Here is a 20274-nt window from a genome sequence, read left to right as displayed (position 1 = left end):
TTATTTAATACATACAATATTGATATCTAGACCTACTGAAGTTAAGTTATTTAGGAATTAAGAGTCATATAATTGTAAAGTTGTAATAAGTATTGGGTTGTGAATATTCGTTTTCTATAGTGAGGAAGTGTGATTTACCCAGCTGTGTCTCATCTGTGTTCACTGTTCATCTGTGTTGTGTCTCATCTGTGTTCACTGTTCATTGTAAACATACATAACTAACTCGGAATAAAATACTGTACACCAAGAAGTCATATATAGTACACAAAATGCAAACAACTCATCGGCAGCTGCTCTTGGCTACACCACTCCGGCTTTGCTGTTTAAGACAAAGTAAAGTTTGAAACTGCTGAATTTTGTTATAAAAATGACGGATCATTTATAAGGAAGGTGTGTGTGGCCCTCTATGACCGATAGAGTGGTCTGGGAGTTCTTCCAGGCTCAACTCTATCCTTGTTAATATGTGTGAGTGATATCTCAGACTGTTGTACTGTATATGTGGTCTGAGAGCTCCCCCATTTAGGTTAAGTTGGGGGTAATGCAGTGAAAAAGATAGTGGGTTCCATGAGAATGAATGAGTGCGGATACAACACACTGTATATTAGGCCTTCAGTATACAAGGAGGCAACATGGTATCACTTGTTAACTAGGAACTTCAAGAAATTTTTTGGTGAATTTTCCATCTTTCACCGGTATTTCTTGATCTGTATTAATATGTTTCATGTAATGTTTAGACAATTCTAAACCCTTTTTTCTGTGATATTCCCGCCGGAAATTAAGGATAACCGAGATAATAATTTTTAAATATTATTAGATATGGTCAGTCACAAGTGTCGCCATTTGTTGTTTGCGTCTCGCAGAGAAATTCTGACCGCCCATCATGCAGTGCTCCGTATCTCCGTGTTGGCTTCTTAAGTGGTTACAGCGCATGTGCAGGGGTGGTGGTGTGGGAGTTTCTTATTGGCTATAGCGATAGGAGACTTATAATTGGGTAAGAGTTTTTTGTCTTAGCCAATGAACAATGCGTGGGTGCGTCAGGAGCGGAGATTTGATTTTTTCAATACCAAAATAACAGATAAGGCTGAACAGGTAGAAAGAGCTGTGCCGACATTGTGATAGAGATTATTTTAAGTCAATTGTAGAGTTTCATCAGAAAAATAGTGTTAGGTTAGGTTAGGTTTGGTTTTGTGGGTTAGTTGGTTTTTTATTTATGTGATTTACTCGAAAAAATGCGTTTTCGTTAAGATTGATGGGTATGGTGGGGGGGCGGGGGGATCTAAAAAAACTATTGATTTCCTGCTGAAAGGAATATCAAATTCGTTCGAAACTCATCAAATAAAACATCGGAAAAACATATTTTTAATATCCAAACAGTTTTATATGTAGAACCAGTCAGTCACTGGTTTTGTAATCAACGAAAACAATGCTGTGTCATTTCCTCGTGTGTTTTAATATTCTACGTATTATTAATGAATTGTATTGCTCATTTTGCACACATAACATTAATTCAATAAAAAAGACATTCAGTAATAAACAATAATGAATCTTTTGTACATAAAAGAAATGACGCTGTTTACACGATTATGCACGTCATCTGCATTTTGGCGGGCTGTTCAAACCCGTCGAAATTCAAGTTTCCGCCGTCAAAATTTTTATTTTATTTTATTTTTTGTGTTCCAATAAAATACGTTGAATTAAAAATCGCGAAATTTGAGACGCTACTATACGACATTTAACCCTTCAATATGTCTTCAAAGAGACCATGATGCAGAGAAAGTGGTGCTAGTGCTTCCAAGCATAAGCACAAGTCACTATCTATCCAGGAAAAGGGTGAATTTCCATGGTCCAGCACCGGTCAGGTCCCGAGGTTGCCGGACTAGAGAGGTACAACCTGTATAACCAAGTCATTTCTTTTATAAGCATATAGACCTACTGTACAGTATACAGTATTCCTATCAGAACTCTCCTTTTTATCAGTTTAGTGGCAAAATCCAAATTCAAGAGCTTTCAATGTAATTACGGTATTATAATATCAGTCAGGTTTGAAGTACAGTGCTGTACTCTCTATAATTATTTGGATCTTGACTGTTGCTAGTTTGGCGGACAATTTTGGTCTTATGCTCAATATTTGATGCTTACTGCAATGGAGAATTTTTTTTTTTTACGTTACTATGACCAATTTCCATTGAAAAGCAACAAATCATAGCATTACCAATCATAATCTAACCTAACTGTAGTCACTTGTTGTCACGAAGTGAAGTCACAGAGTGACTGGTGGGGAGAATAATCGGGATTTCAGAGGGGCTGGGACAATACCATCTTCAGCCGATAACTTTCTCTCCTGACAAAAATTCTCAACTTGGAAGTTGATTTTTTTTTTTTGCATTTCTACAAAAAAAGAGACTATCTGCATTCCATTAAGCATCACATATTGACAAAAATAAGACCCAAATTGTCTGTTTAGCTAGCAATAGTCAAGATCCAAATATTAGCTGTACTGTTCAGTACAGTACTGTATTAGTATTACCGTATAGACAAAATGGAGAGTAACAGTTCAGTACAGTACAGTACAGTAGAGTACAGTACTGGGTATCACCATCCTAGTTATATGGAAGCAAATTAGTCTGGATGTCTTTCAGTATGAATAACCACCTTGATGATGTGTTTAAAATGTAATGTAATATGTTATACAGTATAGGTGTTGGTAAAAAATATACGGGGGGGTAATTGCAATTTTCCTTCTCTGCTCATTTCAGGATTTTATCACAAACAAACCCTCACCAATGCTGTGGTTCAGAAGAAACGGACAGAACTCTTCTCTAAGGAGGCAAAACGACAAGCTGCTCTCATTACTGACATTGAGAAAATTGAAGTAAAATATTATGGACATCCAGAAGACTGCACCCTTATTATGAACAAAAATATGTCTACTCCTTTCAACTGTGCTCAACGTAAGAAAAGATACTGTACAGTATATGGCTTACTGTACTGTACATAGGAGTGATGTACCAGTACTGTAGTACAGTACATTGTTTAGAGACAGTGCAGTATGATGTTTTAGCACTGTAGTACTGTAAAGTTAGTGCAGTAAAACCTAATTAAATTATGAAGTTATTTATACAGTAGTAACTCCTTGTGATAATACAGTACCAAATTTCAAAAAATAAATTTACTAATGTGGTAAATGAAGTTGAATTACAACCCACCCAAAGTTCACACACAGGTCACCCTTGCTTATCCTGACCTCACAAGAACCAGATTCACACTTTATGGTTTACTTTCTACTACCCATATGTCACTTTCCTGTCATCTCTAAATAGGTAAAACACTTAAAGAATCCAGGGAATTGCCAGAGAGTCCATTAAATTGTAAATTATTTTATTACCTATAGGCAGTCAAACTGTGTGGAACTTATGTGATGTTAATTTTCTTTAAACATACAATAATAGGTAATTACTGCACTGGACATGTTTTCCACCCCAAAAAAAGTTTTTAGAAAACATAAATACTGTACTGTATTAAATACAGTATCAGAAATAAAAAAATGGTAAGTTATATACAGTATACTAGTGTAAAACTGTAAATAGTGTAGAGTTATTGAGGGTGGACAGCAGCCTGGAAAATCTGGAAATTGCTTGGAATTTGTTTGTATACCTGGAAAAAGTTCATTCTGAAGATGATTGTTAAGGAGTGCATAGGAAAATTATCTACGTACTGATAAACCTTTCAAAATTAGGCTATAGAATATAGATATACAGTATACGCATGGTTTCACTGCTGTTTTCATTAATGAATATCACTTCACTCTTTGTTTTCTGTGTTATATTTCCTGCACAGTATTGGAATATTATTCATTTCTGGAGAAAACCCCCTATGGGGTACTCAGATGGAATCTTTATTCATCAGATACTGTATACAGTATTATTTTTGTAATTTGTACCATAATAATGCCCAAACGACTTAATTTGTCATGAAAATGGCCTGAAAAATCTGGGAAATGTCTGGAATTTGATTCCGGACGGGTATCTGCTATCCACCCTGTTATCATAAATCAAGATACAGTACAGTACTGTATCGGTTTACGGTACCTGTACTTTAATATGTTACAGTATTTTTAAATAATCTATATTTTATTAATGCAGTAAAGTATGTGTACAGTAATGAATTAATATTGAAGAACAATTTCAAAAGAGTTTTTAGCATAAACAGGATTTCAGTCAACTGTTCATAATTTTTCAGATAGTTGTATGTCATAATACTGTAATATGGTAATTCCTTATTTACTCTTTGGTAAATACAGTATGTAATAGGAATATAACCTTTATGTATTCTGTACTGTACGACTGAATAATGATGTATTTTTTTATATTATCAGACATAAACCAAATGATCTTAGAAAGATCTGTGGTCGCTGAAGTGGATGGTCAGGTGTGGGATATGCATAGACCCCTGGAAGACAACTGTGGGCTTCGTTTCTTGCACTTTAGACAGGTGAGGGTTTTATGTTACATTTTTTCCAAAGTTACATTGATTAGGATGAGCTGAATTATTTTCCTGGTTTTTACCTCTTAGTCATAGGGCTGATTGGGCACTTTAATCCCATATGTTATAGTGTCATGGTAGGTAAGCAGGAGAAATTTTTCCAGATATTGTAGTTTTTCCAAAACTGTTCACAGTGAGTTAATGCAAATGAATAAGCATACCCAGCATAAGGGATAGGAGTATTACTTGGCTTGTAGTGTATTGGACTGTTTGTATTTTCTTCAAAACTTTTGCACATCTATATAAAGTACCTTATGAGACATGTTGTAGAGTCCCCACAAAAGTATCATTAACCCAGGGATTGATTTAGTTCATGGTTTTATGAGCAGTGTTAGTCCACTAGTTTCAGAACAGTTGATACAATCTACCACAGGATGAGTACTCCAGTATAAACTTTTATCTACTACAATATGTGGATCAAATTATTTGGTAAAACTTTCTTGAAGAGAACTGCCAGAATTTCAAAATAACCCATAATTTAAGTTTTATTCCTGCAGATACTTTATAAGTGTATATATTGTGTATACTGTATTTCAATACCAATACACGTCAATGCACTGGAAAATATATCAAAATTACAATCTGAATGATGAAATGTAAGAAAATTTATAATAACTGTAGTTACATCAGACCTTTTACTGGATTACTGGATAATATCCAGTAAATGCATATCCAGTGGATATGCATTTGATTATAATTATGGGTATAATTTACCATTGGTTCCCATTCGTTCCCACTGGTTGTTTTGACTTTGCATATCACCACCTGTCTCCAGGTGCTGAGTGAAGCACACGCCTTGAGGATATGAGTTCTGTAAAGGGGGTACTCAGGGGTTGCTCTGTTTATTTGAACTAGAAGACTGAGATTTGGGAAAAATTGAACAAGTTTTCTATCTCTGTTTTTCTTCTCACATTGTACATTGGCACCTTCCTCCCTCATTCTGTCTCCAGACATGGCACAAAGTGTGGGATGGTATACATTAAGGATACTAATTGTTCTGCCATTTTAGAGCTGTCTGGAGGAGATACTAAATTTACTACCTTTTACAAATATTTTACAATATTAAGAAATCAGTATATTTTCCCTGCTGTTCTTTTTTGTATGTTTTTCATAATCATATTTTCTTATTTCTCCACAGAATGATCCATATTATGCCAATAAAGCATTTTGGCGATCGGCATCACTAATGCTTGGGGCAGTGTTGGAATCAGTATTCAAAGACAATATATATGTTGAACTTTGCTCCTTTCCCTCTCCCAATGGTATGTAGAGTGAAGTTGATGATTTGCTTAAATTATTCATAGAATAAAGTTAATTTTGACTGAAATCCTTTTTTTCTGCAGAGGCCATAATCAGGCAGTAAGTATCAAGTTGTAATTAGCTATTTATTGACTTAGGTCCTTACCAGGCAGTTATTGGCTTAATCATTTGCAGCTGGTATCAGAATAGAGGACTTGCCTGTAAAAAAAGATGATAGAGTCTTTGCTCTAGTATAAAAATGTGCTGATTGTTTAACCACAACTTAAATAGACCCCTTGTTTATGCAGAGCAACTTTTAAACCTGATATCCACTATTTAGGACTGATAGGTGTAATGGGGAATGAAAGTGTACTGTAATTGATTTCCCAAAAAGGGATTAATTGACCTCTTCTGTTACCTTCCCTTTTTTCCGTGCATCCAAAGTCCATATATCATACCTTTATAATAAAATCAGTTGAATGACTACTGATTTTCTAGTATCCTCATCTTTGCCTCCTTTGATACACTTCTTGTCTTCATACACATCTCAATGATCCTATTACTTTCTTTCTTTCCACTTCTCTGTGGTTTAGTTCATCACTCAGTGTTCCACTTGCTGTCACATTTACTTCCAGTTATAAGAAACACTTTGCTTCCTGCATTTTATCGCCATTGAAGCTAATATTAATGTTTCCCTGTCTTTTCTTTTTACTGTACTGTACTTATTTTCATATTTTAATAGGCACATAAATTATTTAGGGATCCCATTACTAAAGCCAAAGATCAGGAGTCATTTGATTTGGTGTTCAGTGCATATATTCTATCAGTTCAAAAATGCAGTAGAAGTATTGCAGTAACCCATCGTCATTCATGTTTGTACTGTCTAGGCTTACAAGTACTCTACTTACTGTACAGTGAAATCTCGATAATTCGCGGGTTAGGTACTAGAAGACATCGTGAATTATCAAATTGTGAATTACGTATAGTTTCATTGATTTAAATTGAAGTCATTAAATTGGTTCCAGAGGCCAAGAAATACCCATAAATTTCCAAAACTGCCAGTGTGTATTTACATAAGAAACCATAAAAGTTGTGGAAATATAATTTCAATGCTTTAATATGACTTAGAAATTAAAAACAATTTAATATAAATATCACTTCAATGCTCTTATGTGACATAGAAATAAAGAAAATACTGTATAATACAGGGCAAACTTCAATGGTCCAGCATGAATTTTTTTCATGTCATTTTTTGTGCTTCCAATACCTTAAAATTATGTAACAACACTAAACATATTCATGCAGTACAGTATTGTTTGATGGCTTATTTACCATACAGTTTACTGTACATAAGTATACTAGTTAGAATTTTTATGTTAAAATTTTAATGCAAAAAGTATGGGATTGAATGACTGTATGTACTGTTCTGTATGCATAGTATTAGTTTTGGTACGGTAATATATTGACCACCCTTGGTTCGGAAAATTCTATCGTCCAGCTCTGGTCAGGTCCTGAGGGTACCAGATTGGAGATGTTCAACCTGTATAAATATCATTTCATTGCTCGAATCTGACCTAGAGATAAAGAAAATATAAGACTACAAAATAAGAAAAATAAAGAATGAGAAGTGTCTGGCTGGCAGGTGGCTGGAACGGAATATTCGTCTCCATTTCTCTCTGCTGTTGACGCCGGGTTAATGAAACATTATCGTAAAATAGTTTATAAATTTTCCCGAAGAAAAAAAATTCCACAATCAACCCCAGGTGAGTTAATGAGTTGTATTAAATTCCTGGTGCTTTGTTTATATAGATGAACATCTGACCAACCAGCCAACCCCAGTGCCTGGCTGTCTCCATACTGGTGTCACCCAGATGATGTTTATGAGAAGGGCAGGAGCTGTTTATGTAAATACAGAACTAGTTTTTGTACAATAATATATAGTATATGTGTTACTGTCTTTTTTTTATGTATTATGTCTGTAAGCTACAAATAGAAAAGTTCAAAGATTATCCAAAACTTCAAGAGAAAAAGAAAAAAAAAATGATATTTTGGTCATATAATTAGGGATGAGGGATAATAACAGAAATGTTAATGGGCAAAGTTGAGGGTAGGAGGGCTGGAGGAAGGCAGAGACTGGGATGGATGGATGAATGAAATTAAAAACTGGGTCCCAGAGAGATACATAAACTTAAAGGATTGGTCAAAAACAGCCCGAGAACGTTTAGAACGGAGGACTGTGGTCACCAACCCTCAGATATGAGGACGGAACTCTAGTTGATTGAGTGAAAGCAGTTTTTGAACAGTTTGTGTGTGTTTTTTGGTCTCTGGAACCTAATTAATTATTTCACTTTAAATCAATTGATCTCTTATGCGTGATTTGATAATTCAACATGTCTTCTGTTACCTAACCCACAAATTATTGTGACTCCACTACGTATACAGGTATATTTTTTATTTATTTTTTACTTTCATAACCATTTAATAATCTGATGCAAAGAATTAAAAAAAACTTTACTGTATACATTATCATGAAGTGTGATAGTTTATTTAAATTTTTCCCACCAGTACGAAGTGGAAGTTTTGTATATGACGTCGACCTAAAGATAACCAAATGGGAACCTACCAAGGTGAGATTTGGCATGAAGTTTTTGTAGATTTGTTTACTTTATTTCATATACTGTAGGTCATATAATGACAATTTATTAACATAAAAGGACAACATAAGATTATTCATATTTTTGGTTTACTTAACATTGTGTGTTTTACATTGCATTTGTTTCATATTATAGGAAGAATTGCGTATTTTATCGGGAGAAATGGTGAAACTAGCCATGGCCAGCCATCGTTTTGAGAGATTAGAAGTAGATGCCAATTTGGCTCTAAAGATTTTCTCTGACAACCATTTCAAAAGGAATCAGATTCCCCACATTGCTGCACAGAGTTCTTCAGGTAATGTTGTACAATAGCATATAGAAGATTGTGAATTATATTACATTTACACTAGGGATGCACCAGAACCATATACTAACAGTATCAAGTTTTGGCCAGAACTGGAACTTATGGTGTTATAGCAATAAGGTTAACCTTCTGCTTCTGCAGTATTTTATTGAAGATAATATATATCACATTCTCAGGTTTAGTGTGTTCTCTCCTTTTTCACAGTGGACATCAGAAATTCATCATCATTATGCAGTATATAATGTTGCATATTTTTATTTTCTATTTATTAAATACATCAGGTGTCATGTACAGTACAATAAATAGGGTTTAAGATATACAGGATATACAGTGGTCCCTCGGTTTACGAACGCCTCGGTTAACGAAATTTCGGTTAACGAATTACCTTCCATAAGAATCTTCACTTCGGTTAACGAAAAAATTTTGGTTAACGAATTCCTTACGAATTTTTCCCAACATGTTTTCGCCTGCTTTCGGCTGCTCACCAGCTGTAGTATTAGTCCGCCAATACAGTAATCGGTTCTAGGGATTAAATTCGATACCATTTGAGTAAATATCAAGGTTGTACTATTCAATACTTTTCCAAGTCTTATATTAAAATTTGTAGTCATTTTAACTATTATTTAACATAATTGAAGTACAGGGAACTAGTTTTTAGCGTGCCAAACACCTACTTGACACACCCAAAATGGCTTCAGTGTGTGTCCCTGCTCAGTGGAGGAAGCATCTTGCTTGAGACTCTCTTGAACATAAACTATTTTTACGTTTTTACAGTACAATTTTTGGTCATTCTGAAGTTTATTTTACATACTGACAATATGTAATGCAGTGCAGTGTTGATTTGAAGAAAATAATCTTGAATTACACCAAGTGAACTAAAATTTTATGGGTGAAATGGCGACTTGAAGCATGGGGAGATTTCTCTTCTACCCCAATGCCTTATCTTCTCCCTTCTCCTCCACCCCCACTTCTAATTCCCATCATCATCATCAACCAGGAGCCTTCTACATGCACACCTCAAAGTAAGTGTACTTTACTGCATTTATTTTTAGTTTGTATGTAATTTTTGGTGAGCTGGAACCAATTACCCAAAATCCCATTGAAACAATGGTTTCGGTTAACGAACGACCTTCTGGAACGAATTGTGCTCGTTAACCGAGGGACCACTGTACAGTAATAAATTTTTGGCTACTTATACATCAATATTCATTAACCATTCATTACTTTTTTTAAGCTGTATTATCCATTAGAATTCTATTTTAATTTATGAAGCAGTAACCAGTGCCACTATGAAAAGTTCCGGTTCCGGCCTGTTATTTTACCGAAGTTCTGGCCAGATCCAGAACTTCATACAAATTAATGTTCTGGTTGGAATTAAGGAAGTAAGTTCCAGTGCATCCCTAATTTACACACCAATAATGAATATGGAATTATTATAATAATAATCAATTTAAATGGGAAAAAAAGAGACTAATATGAATGTTTCTGTAATTCAGTTTAGTGGAAAATGACGATTAGCTGTAATCTCAATGTGCTAATAGGTTTAGTTTTAATGGGCTCTAAACTTAATGGCATATTAAAATTAGTGCCCTTTGATGGCATATTAAGTTTGGGTGACTCAAACATAAAGGTACATTAAGATTAGGAACTTGGTGGTCTTATTTTATTTTGTGGCCAATTTCCACACTTGTATGTGTTTGCTGTGATTATATGATGGTAACTCCCTATGTTGCACTTTCTCTTGCAGTCACTCTGAGGTTATTTCTCACAACCTGTTCTTGTGTCTTTCTTGGCCTACCCCTAGTTCTACAGTGTTCTCCATGACATTCAAACTCTTACCTCTCTGGACCCAGTTGGTCTCCATTCTCTTCACATGCCCAATTTATCTCAGCTTACCTTTACACAAAAGTTGCCAATTTTTTCACTACCGAGCTGCCCTCTTAACTCTGAGTAGGATTCCTTATCTTTCATTGTCACATTACACATCAGTCTCACTATTCTCATTGCAGATTGCATCATATTTTTGGTAGATAACACAAAAATAAAATGACTAATCAGGGAGACATTAAGTGAGGACTGCTGCTTGTACAGTACTGAAGCTGTTTTTAGTCCATATTTTACAAATTGCCTCTAATGACAAAATAGATAGTTAGGTTAAATGAATGGAATATCTTCTAATCACTTTCTCTTTCAGGTAATACTGTGGTGGTATACAGAATGGGGACTTTTGTGGAAATAAGTTGTGGGCCAATGATTAGCAATACAAGTCATCTTGGCAAAGTTTCAGTGGCATCTGTACATCCCATAGAGACCAATGATGGGCAGCTGTTTCGTGTTCAGGGAGTAGCCCTCCCTAGAGGATTTATGGTAAGTGTTAAAGATATAAGTCTACATATATATTTGTAACATTGGAGCGGATGAAGGGTTTTTAAACTGTGTTGATAGACAGGTGACATGTAAGAAGAGGGAGATTGCTCATTATTTGGCAGAAGCAAAGGGTAAATGAAAGGTTCAAGGTGAAAGATTCAAAGAGGTGAGAACATATTGTTTTAAAAGTTGACAAACTGAAGACTGAAATATTGTAGTAATATGAAAATAGTTTTAGGAAGATTTGAAGAGGTTTGGGCAGTAAAAGAGTCCTGTTGTGGAAAGTGCAGATGAGGTGTAAGGGTATAAGTGAATAGAGTTAAAGGGATTTGGCAAGGTGTTACGTTATTCTTGTTTAGGAATGTCCTTATGTGTATCGACTTGTATGCTTTTAAATTTCACAAATATAAGTACAATACAGTATTAGACGATATGAAGGGATTTAAGTACCTGTGATTATTTACATTTCAGCTGAACCACTTCTCATATGGGCTGTTGGAGAAGAGAGCACAGAGACTGGTGAGTAAACTAATTATGTTAGTCGTATTTATGCATCCATTCATTGAGCAAATTTTGGTGCATGACAAAACATTCATACTCTGCAGTACAGTGTAAAGAGAATAAATTTATTTTTCTTATATGGCTGTGATTCATTACTGTTTTCAAGAGTAATAAATTTTCATGTATTGTACAGTACAAGGTAATCCCTTGCCTACCATTGTTTTTTAATATCTATAATTTATATTTCCTGTACTTTGTACACCATTTTATCAATTACACTATCTAGTTTCAAGTACAGCTCCTCCCCGACTTACGAAGGGGTTAGGGACCCAAATCCAGGTCATAAGTCGAAATGGTTGTAAGTCGAAAATGCTTAAATAATACATAGAAAATCTAAAATGGGTGTCTCTTTTTCTTCTCAGCACCACAAAACTCTCACTTTTAAGCTTGCCAGCCATTTTAAAGTGAATTACAAACGAAAATTTTGTCTGTGTACTAACGTTGGGACTCGAAAATACGTCATTTGACAAAATTTTGGTATGACTGAGGCAGGTCGTAAGTGCGGGTGGTCGTAAGTCGAGTAGGTCGTAAGTCAGGGAAGAACTGTACAGTATTCATGGGAATGCTTGCTGGATCACGTCTATCAAGTGGTTCCTCTTGTTTACTTCACTTTGTATGTTCCTCAAATATCAATTTGTTATCATCAACATTGTCTAGGTCTTCTTCCTTCTTGGCTTTTTAAACCAATTTGCTTATTTTCTCCCATTAAATTAAATGCAATACGGTACAGTTATCACGCCTAATTGGGACCGCACCGAGTGCGTGATAACGAAAAACGCGATAACGAAAGTACAGAACCTATGGGATTTATTCTAATTGGTTCCAGGCACCCAAGATCCAACCCCAATTTTCCCATTTTACAACCATTTAGACCCACTAAAGATATAGATAATGTTATGGGAAGTATCAGAAACACACATACGGTAGGCATGGCTAGGTTTATTACAAATTGATGAAAAGTGTTCGCTCAATAGTCCACAAAACATGTAGCTATGCTTTCTTTATTTGAGTCCCCCGTCTGAAGAGTCTGTTTTCTCATCGCTTCAGGACACCTGAGTCCTCCGTTTTCTCTCAATCTTAGAGTGCACCCGAGACTTCGTTATTCTTTAGTAATGACACAGAATTTGAAATTGCAACTTAGGGTTGCAATTGTTGAGGCAATTTAGATATGTCTGATTACAGTTGGAACATTCAAGATCCATTGTGAGTGATGTTGAAAGTTTCAACTGTCTTTATGGTTGGTAAAACTTGTCAAGTAAGTGAGTGTCAAGTCTGTCAGTATGAGTGGCATGTGTGAGCGCTTGTGTCTCTACAACCGCTTTCAAGTTTTGTTACCTCCATCTATTTTCTTTCAGCAAATGTGTTATTGTCAATTTGTAGGTGAAAGATTTTATCCTCAATAGATGTAGGTGAAGCAAGGGGGTAACAATACACCTGGAGGCAACTGCGTGATAACTAAATTCTCTGCCTGAAATATGCGCTATAACAGCAGATGTGCAGATTTGGATGGAGGCGTGATAACGAAAATTGCGATAACCAAGTGCGCTATAACCAAGGGATGACTGTACTGTATGGCTTTCAATTGACCTGCAATAATCATAACTTAATTTAACACCCTAAGGGTTGGCTGATACATGCAAGCATAAAAATGGCCGTAAAACATTGATGAGGACGAGGATGAGGGTTGTGGGGTCAGGGTAGCAGCCACATCTATTGTGGTCTGTGTGCAGCCACCTTGCTAACTAATTTATGTCACATAATATGAAAACATTTATTATATATTCTACCAAATTGAAGTAAATTTATTTATTTTCAATGTATTATACAGGTATGTACTTATCTTGTAACATGAATGAAATTTAGATTAATGCAGTAATATACAGGTACAATACAGTACTGTATTTTGTTTTGAATTTACTAAATTTCTCAGTGCTATTAAAGATGTTCGTTAAAGTACTGTACAGTTCTGTACTTACTAGTATAAATAGAAATTGAAAATAAATTAGTCTAACTCTAATAGAACCAAATAAATTTGAAAAAAATGGGAGAAATACAGGTAAAATCTCCATATACGAGCTGTCTATTTATGATATTTCGCTTTAACAATGGTGAGTTTTAAGACCACTTCCCAATTTACTATAAAAAATATTCACGTGGAAGATGCCCATCATCCGGCCAAACTCTATGATGCGCGGAATACTGTTTAACAATTGGGATGCGTTCATGAAAATCCCAGAAATATTAATGGGCGAAGTTGAGGGTAGGAGGGCCAAAGGAAGGCAGAGACTGGGATGGATGAATTAAATTAAAAAGTGGATCCCCGAGAGATACAAAACCGTGGAGGATTGGTAAATACAACCTGAGAACATTTAGAGTGGAGGACTGTTGTCGCCAACCCTCAGATATGAGGATGGTACTCTGATTGAATGTGAAATGATCGCTAAATAAGGGATGTGATAAATAATATCCTTAACGAGGAATAACATCTATGGAGATGGTATGTAATTGTGTAGCAGTCTTCAACTTGCTACCCAGCAGCACTCAGAGCAGGTGAGGCTGAGCTGTGAGTGAAGTTATTGTTCAACACATAATTTCAGGTAGATACAACTACAGTATATGTAATTTCTTCTTTTTTTATTACTCTTATACATGCACATACAATCGTTCATACAGTATACTAAAAAATAATATTAAAAAATAATTATCATAAGGTCAGAAACATAAAGGGAATCAACTTTTCTTTGTGCCAGCTGTGAACTATGTTATGGTTATTTTTCATCACATAATTTGAGCTAAATATACATTATTTATTTATTTTTTATACTCTGTCACATGCACACATAATCATTCATACAGAATGTGCAGAAAAAATAAAAGATGATTATCATTAGGTCAAAAAAATACCATAAAATAAACATTTCTTACATCCATGGGAGTTCGCATTAAAAATGTTGAGTCTACCCTCAAGTCTACCCCGTTCTTTATTAATAACAAAGCATGGAGTAGACCGAGGGTAGACTCAACATTTTGAATACAGTACTACATTTGTTTTTGATTATTTGCGAGAGGATTTTCCCATTATAGGCATCACCCGCGTTACGGAAGGGTTCCGTTCCCGGAAAATTTACCGTATCGCGAAATTCCGAAACGCGAAACCTATTTTCCCATTGACTTCCATTATAAAACTGGAGATGCGTTCCTAAGGAATTTTTTCGGCCCCCAAAAAGTAATTCAAGCACTTTTATTAATGAAAATAAACATTTATAAACACATACAATACAGTACTCTGTACATTAAATAATTTATGATATACCTTTTTAAAACACCAATTTAGGGGTTAATATTGCATTATACAGCTATGTGTATGTTTATTTGAGTGCCCCGTCACAGGAGTCCGTTTTCTCTCACTTCAGGACTCCTGAGTCATCCATTTTCTCTTAATCATAGAGTGCACCAGAGACTGTTATTTCTTAGTAGTGACACAGAATTTGATATTGCAACTGGGGCTGCAATTGTTGAGGCAACTTACCAGGTAGGTATGTCTGATTACAGTTGGAATATTCAAGATCCATTGTGAGTGATGTTTAAAGCTTTAACTGTCTTTATAGTTGGTAAAACTTGTCAAGTCTGTCAGTCTGAATGGCATGTGTGAGGCCTTGTGTTTGTTGAAATTTACCCCAGTTTCCGTAAGGGCGGATTTACGCACCATAACGCGAAATTATTGGTCATAATTTACAAATTCCGTAAGAGCGAAATTCCGTAACGCGGGGGATGCCTGTATTATATATTTGTACTGTATGTGTTTTGTGTGTGTGTATCTACACACACACACACACACGCACACACTTACATAAAATACAGGTAAAGGAAATTACTGCCTATAGAATGAATGGCTCCCTGTCCCGGCGGTGAAAATGCCGGCAACTTTAAAACTACCCACAGACATTCTTGGGTACATCCAGGGTGTCATCCGCGAATAATAGAGGACTGCGAAATAAAAATCCGTGAATTATTCGGGCGTACTGTACATTATTTTTTTTTATACTGTTACATGCTCACACAATTGTTCATAGAGAACGTGTAAAATTAAATAAAAAATAATTATTGTAAGATCAAAAACATAAAGGGAATACACATTTCATTCATGCACTTGAATTAGCCCTCAGAGGGGAGGAGGAGAGGCGTGGGGGATCTCTCAGCTGTTCTCTGTCTTGTGTCCCCTGAAATGATTGCTTAATAGTAATGCAGTATTGTATTTGTTTTTGTTGTTTTTATTTATTTTTCTCATTTACTGTGTTTGTGAAGTGTTTCAATCTGTTTTGTGACTGAAGTGAGCAGTGCAACTTTGAAAATGTCTAGCTAGCTGTTGCTGAAGGCTTGACATTGTGAAACAGCCAGGCTTGATGTGATCAGTGATGTTTAATTGTTTTATATTTATTTTATTAGTGTGGGAATATTTTTTTGGTGATATATGTTTGTGTGTTGGACTGGTTGTTTACGTATCCTATTGAATCCCATGTTATAATGAACTCAATTTACGATATTTCAATTTGCAGTGGGGTTTTCAGGAATGTTACCCCATCAAATCGAGCTTTACTTGTGCAGTAAACACAAAGACACATGCTTCATACATGAGTGTGCATGCTCTGAGTAACAAAGAAGTGCAAGCAGCTGCCAGATGTATGAAGCAAGCAGAACCGAATCTACTCTGATAGACCTTGCTCTTACTTGTATGTTCTCTACACAGAAGTAGACTTTCCTATGATTCTTGATGAGACTGAAGCAGCCAGTCAACCATCAGAGGCAGATTGAGGCAGCCAGCCAACCACCAGAGACAGACTGAGGCAGCCAACCACCAGAGGCAGACTGAGGCAGCCAGCCACCAGAGGCAGTGGTTGGCTGGTTGTTGAGCTTCCTTTTAATTGGTCTGCTGATCCTTCTGTTTTTGATGTTTTTCCTCGTGGAAAAAACATCTATTGTTTGTTGATCTCTCTTATTTTCTTCTTTTAATACATATCCTTGTAGCACCTCAGGATATCCTCTCTTACCTTAGTCACTCTATGTAGATAGAAAAAGATAACACTGCTCTTTGTATTTTACAGAACTCTGGGCGTATTCCAGTCATCCCCACTGTAGAGAGTCTGCCACCACAACAAGAGTTATCAGCAGCCTAGTTTTGACATCAATTATTTTATTATTTACACCTCTTCATCAGTAGAATCTGTTTTTATTTCATCATAAAAATTTTTTTTATTTGTATATAAAACGATAAAGTCTATAAATACAGTACAGTACTGGTAGTGGATTTCTTTTTATCCTTTACCCTTAAGCTTAGGGTCACGACATCAAAGGTCTTTTGATCTTTCACGGACTTATTTGAATTAAAAGGATGGGCCTGGCCAGATTATATTGCCAAGTCGGTATTTATCTTTCACACACACACACATAAAAGCCTCCCAGTCTCTTCTCAGCTTTTGTGATGTAGGAATCACACTCTTGGAGTCGACTTACTCCACCATGTGTTTCTACCCACCAACCCTCAAACACAAATTTAGTATCGTGATCAATTACTGGACTAGTAATACAGTACAGTAATGATTTTGAATTGTGTAAATAGTAGTAACATAGTAAAACAAGTGTCCTGTACCTCATACTGCCTATAAATTAGTGTTTACCTGTTACAAAAGTACTACTCTGTCACATACACACACACACGCCATTTCATGAGCATTCTCTTTCTCTTCGTAACCCCTGTGTTGCCAACCTGTAGTAAGGACATGTATTTATTTCCTGTTTATATCATGCATGGCCAGTTTGTAAGACTAGAATTGCTTCTTTTTTCTTTTCTTTTCCCAAATATACCCAGGTGGGGTATATTTAGGTGTACTGGTCTAGTGCATCGTTCCATGGTTATCATATCTGTCTTTGATCTTGTAGCTCTACAATTATTGGTTAGTATCAGTGTTGCTACTTAAAATATTATTTTTTTTTTTTACCTTACATTGAGAAGATATCATTAATGCTGACATTATACTCTATTTTGGTGACTGAAGTAATTTACGCTACTTTTATGACTGTCAAGTGCTTTGCCCTTGTTATTGTGAACATCATGTGAGTAGTGTCTGCCACTATCATTGTTTTTGCTTTATCATTGGTTTCTTTTTTCTCCTTACAGTTACAAGAGATCACTAACGATCAAATTGTACTCACTTTTTGTAAGAAGTGTTTTGGCTCTGTTCATGTGACTGAAATGCTTTCACTCTGTTTTTGTGACTGAAGTACTTTTGCTTTGTTTTTGTGGCTGAGAAGTGAGCAGTGTAATTTTGAAAATGTTTAGCAAGCGCATTGCTGAAGATCCTGCTTGCATCTGGGAAGGCCAAAGCACCCAGGAAAACACTCTCTGGAGGTGAAGCTTGACATTATGAAACAGCATGAGAGAGGTGAAGGAACGTACTACAGTATATTGCCTGCGCTCTTGGCCTGGTTCAGTCAATGGTGTCTACCGTCATTAAAAAGGCACCAGAAGTGAAGGATGCAGCACAGAACATGAGCCCAGTCTCCATTTCTAGGTCATAAAAGAAGTGTGAGCCTATCATGGAGAGGATGGAGAAGCTACTCCAAGACTGGATTCAGGACCAGATTCGATGCCACTTGCTTCTCTCCACAGCTATCATTATGGCAAAGGCGTGCAACATCTAGACAACGCTAAAGACAGAGAGCGGTGAGAGCAGTGGTACTGAGGTCTCATTCAAGGCAAGTCCTGGGTGGTTCAACTGTCTCAAGAAGCGTGCCAATTTCCACAACCTTCGTTTAACTGGTGAAGCAGCCAGTGCTGACGTCGTGAGTGCCAATGCCTTCCCAACACTCCTGAAGGCTAAGATGGTGAAAGGAGGATACAACATCGAGCAGGTCCTAAACTTCAATGAGACGGGACTTCAAGGACTTTTCTGGCCAATGAGGAGAAGACTGCGCCAGACTACAAGGTTGCAAAGGACTGCCTTACATACTGCTTGGAGACAATGGTGAGGGGGACCTTAAGTTGACTGATGCTGGTGTACCATTTGGAAACCCCTTGAGCTCTTAAAGGGTTTATTAAGGAGCACCTCCTATTCATCTGGCATTCCAACAAGAAGGCATAGGTCACAATTTGTTGTGCCAGAGGTATGTGACTGGCTACCTCTCCAAGCACCTGAAGGAGTATGTTGTCGAATAGAACATCGCCAACATGTTTACCCTTATCCTTGACAATGCGCCTTCACACCCACCTCTGATTGGTGAGTGGACTGACGTCACTGCTGTTCCCGCCCCCCCAACACCACCTCATTCATCTAGTTAATGGATCAGGACATCATCACAACCTTCAAATCCTACTACTTGAAGTGGTTGATGACGTAGCTGTTTGAGGCGACAGATGGAGAGGGAAAGCCAACCATCAAAGAATTCTGGCACAGCTACACCATCAAGCATGCTATACAGAATATCAAGAAGTCATGGAAGGAGGTCACACAGAGTTGCAGGAATGGCATGATGAGGAAAGTGTAACAGGAGTGCATAAACAACTTAGGTAGCTTCACCGATGTTGTAACTGTATACCACAACATTGCTAGCATCTCCAAGGAGGCCAATAAGGGGAATGTGGCAGAGGTCTTGGAGAGCCACTCTGAGGAACTCGGCACTGAGGCAAGCAGTGGAGGAGTCAATGGGTGAGGAAAAAAACCCTGCACCCATGACACTGTTGAGCACTGCCATTGAATGCGTGAGTTCTACCATGTATCTGCTGGCTGAAAATGACCTCCAACTTCAACAGGAGTTCTTCTGTGAGGGCAATTGTGGAGAAGGTCCATGCTTTGCAACAGGGAGCTGAACCTGGAGAAGGAGACATGCCAGAAAACAATCACCTCCTTTCTCAAGTCACAGTCACAACCCTTGACTTTTGGGGTTACCAGCCATGCAGGGTTTTCTTCATCTGACACCTCTCCAGTTCCACCCAAGAATTTCACCTTCTTTAACGCCAAGCCAAAGCCTACACCCCCAGTCAGAGTGACGGTCTCCACTCCACCATCAAGAGTCCCCATAGCCTCGAAGGGGACATGTGATGACGACCAGGCTTGTTCTTAATGATGTGGTGAGGGTTGTTTAAATGTGTAGTAGTAGTGTAGGAATTTTATTTTTGATAATATGGGCGGTGTCGGACTGGCAGGGAATGTATCCCATTGAACCCCATGTGATAATGATCCTGATCATTAAAATTGGAGTAAATATCAAGAAGGTTGTACTATTCAATAATTTTCCAAGTTTTATATTAATTTTTTTAGTCATTTTAACACTTATTTAACATAATTGCAGTACAGGGAACTAGTTTTTGGTGCGCCCATCAGCCACTTCACTTACCCACCAAGGCCTCAGTTTGTATCTGTTCAGTAGAGGAAACATCTTGCTTGTGGGTCTCTTGAACACAGAGTATTTTTACATTTTTACAGTACTGTACAATTATTGGTCCTTCTGAAATTTATTTAACATTGACAATATATAGTGCAGTGCAGTGTTGATTTAAAGAAAATAATCTTGAATTGCACCGAGTGAACTTAAAAACTTTATGGGTGAAAT

General features: G+C 36.7%; 1 protein-coding gene across 1 annotated transcript; it reads left to right on the top strand.

Annotated features, from left to right (window-relative positions):
• Positions 1 to 141: 141 nt before the first annotated feature.
• Positions 142 to 16967, top strand: LOC121870637 (39S ribosomal protein L39, mitochondrial-like). Its single transcript, XM_042372497.1, has 9 exons — positions 142 to 333; positions 2757 to 2951; positions 4376 to 4491; positions 5681 to 5804; positions 8347 to 8408; positions 8571 to 8730; positions 10934 to 11106; positions 11578 to 11625; positions 16770 to 16967. Exons 1-9 carry the CDS (start codon positions 270 to 272, stop codon positions 16839 to 16841), a joined length of 1014 nt encoding a protein of 337 aa, XP_042228431.1. The 5' UTR covers positions 142 to 269; the 3' UTR covers positions 16842 to 16967.
• Positions 16968 to 20274: the final 3307 nt, after the last annotated feature.

The sequence above is a fragment of the Homarus americanus genome, unplaced genomic scaffold (genome assembly GCF_018991925.1).
Source record: "Homarus americanus isolate GMGI-L3 unplaced genomic scaffold, GMGI_Hamer_2.0 scaffold56333, whole genome shotgun sequence".
NCBI lineage: Eukaryota > Metazoa > Arthropoda > Malacostraca > Decapoda > Nephropidae > Homarus > Homarus americanus.
The sequence above is the reverse complement of the archived record's forward strand: the minus strand, read 5'-3'. Positions and strand labels throughout refer to the sequence as shown.

Excerpts from the sequence above, each read along its gene's own strand:
- LOC121870637 (XM_042372497.1), top strand. The coding sequence starts at position 270 with ATGCAAACAACTCATCGGCAGCTGCTCTTGGCTACACCACTCCGGCTT. Across the intron at positions 5,805-8,346 it reads CTCCTTTCCCTCTCCCAATG|TACGAAGTGGAAGTTTTGTA; the intron begins GTATGTAGAGTG and ends TTTTCCCACCAG. Across the intron at positions 8,409-8,570 it reads CCAAATGGGAACCTACCAAG|GAAGAATTGCGTATTTTATC; the intron begins GTGAGATTTGGC and ends TTCATATTATAG.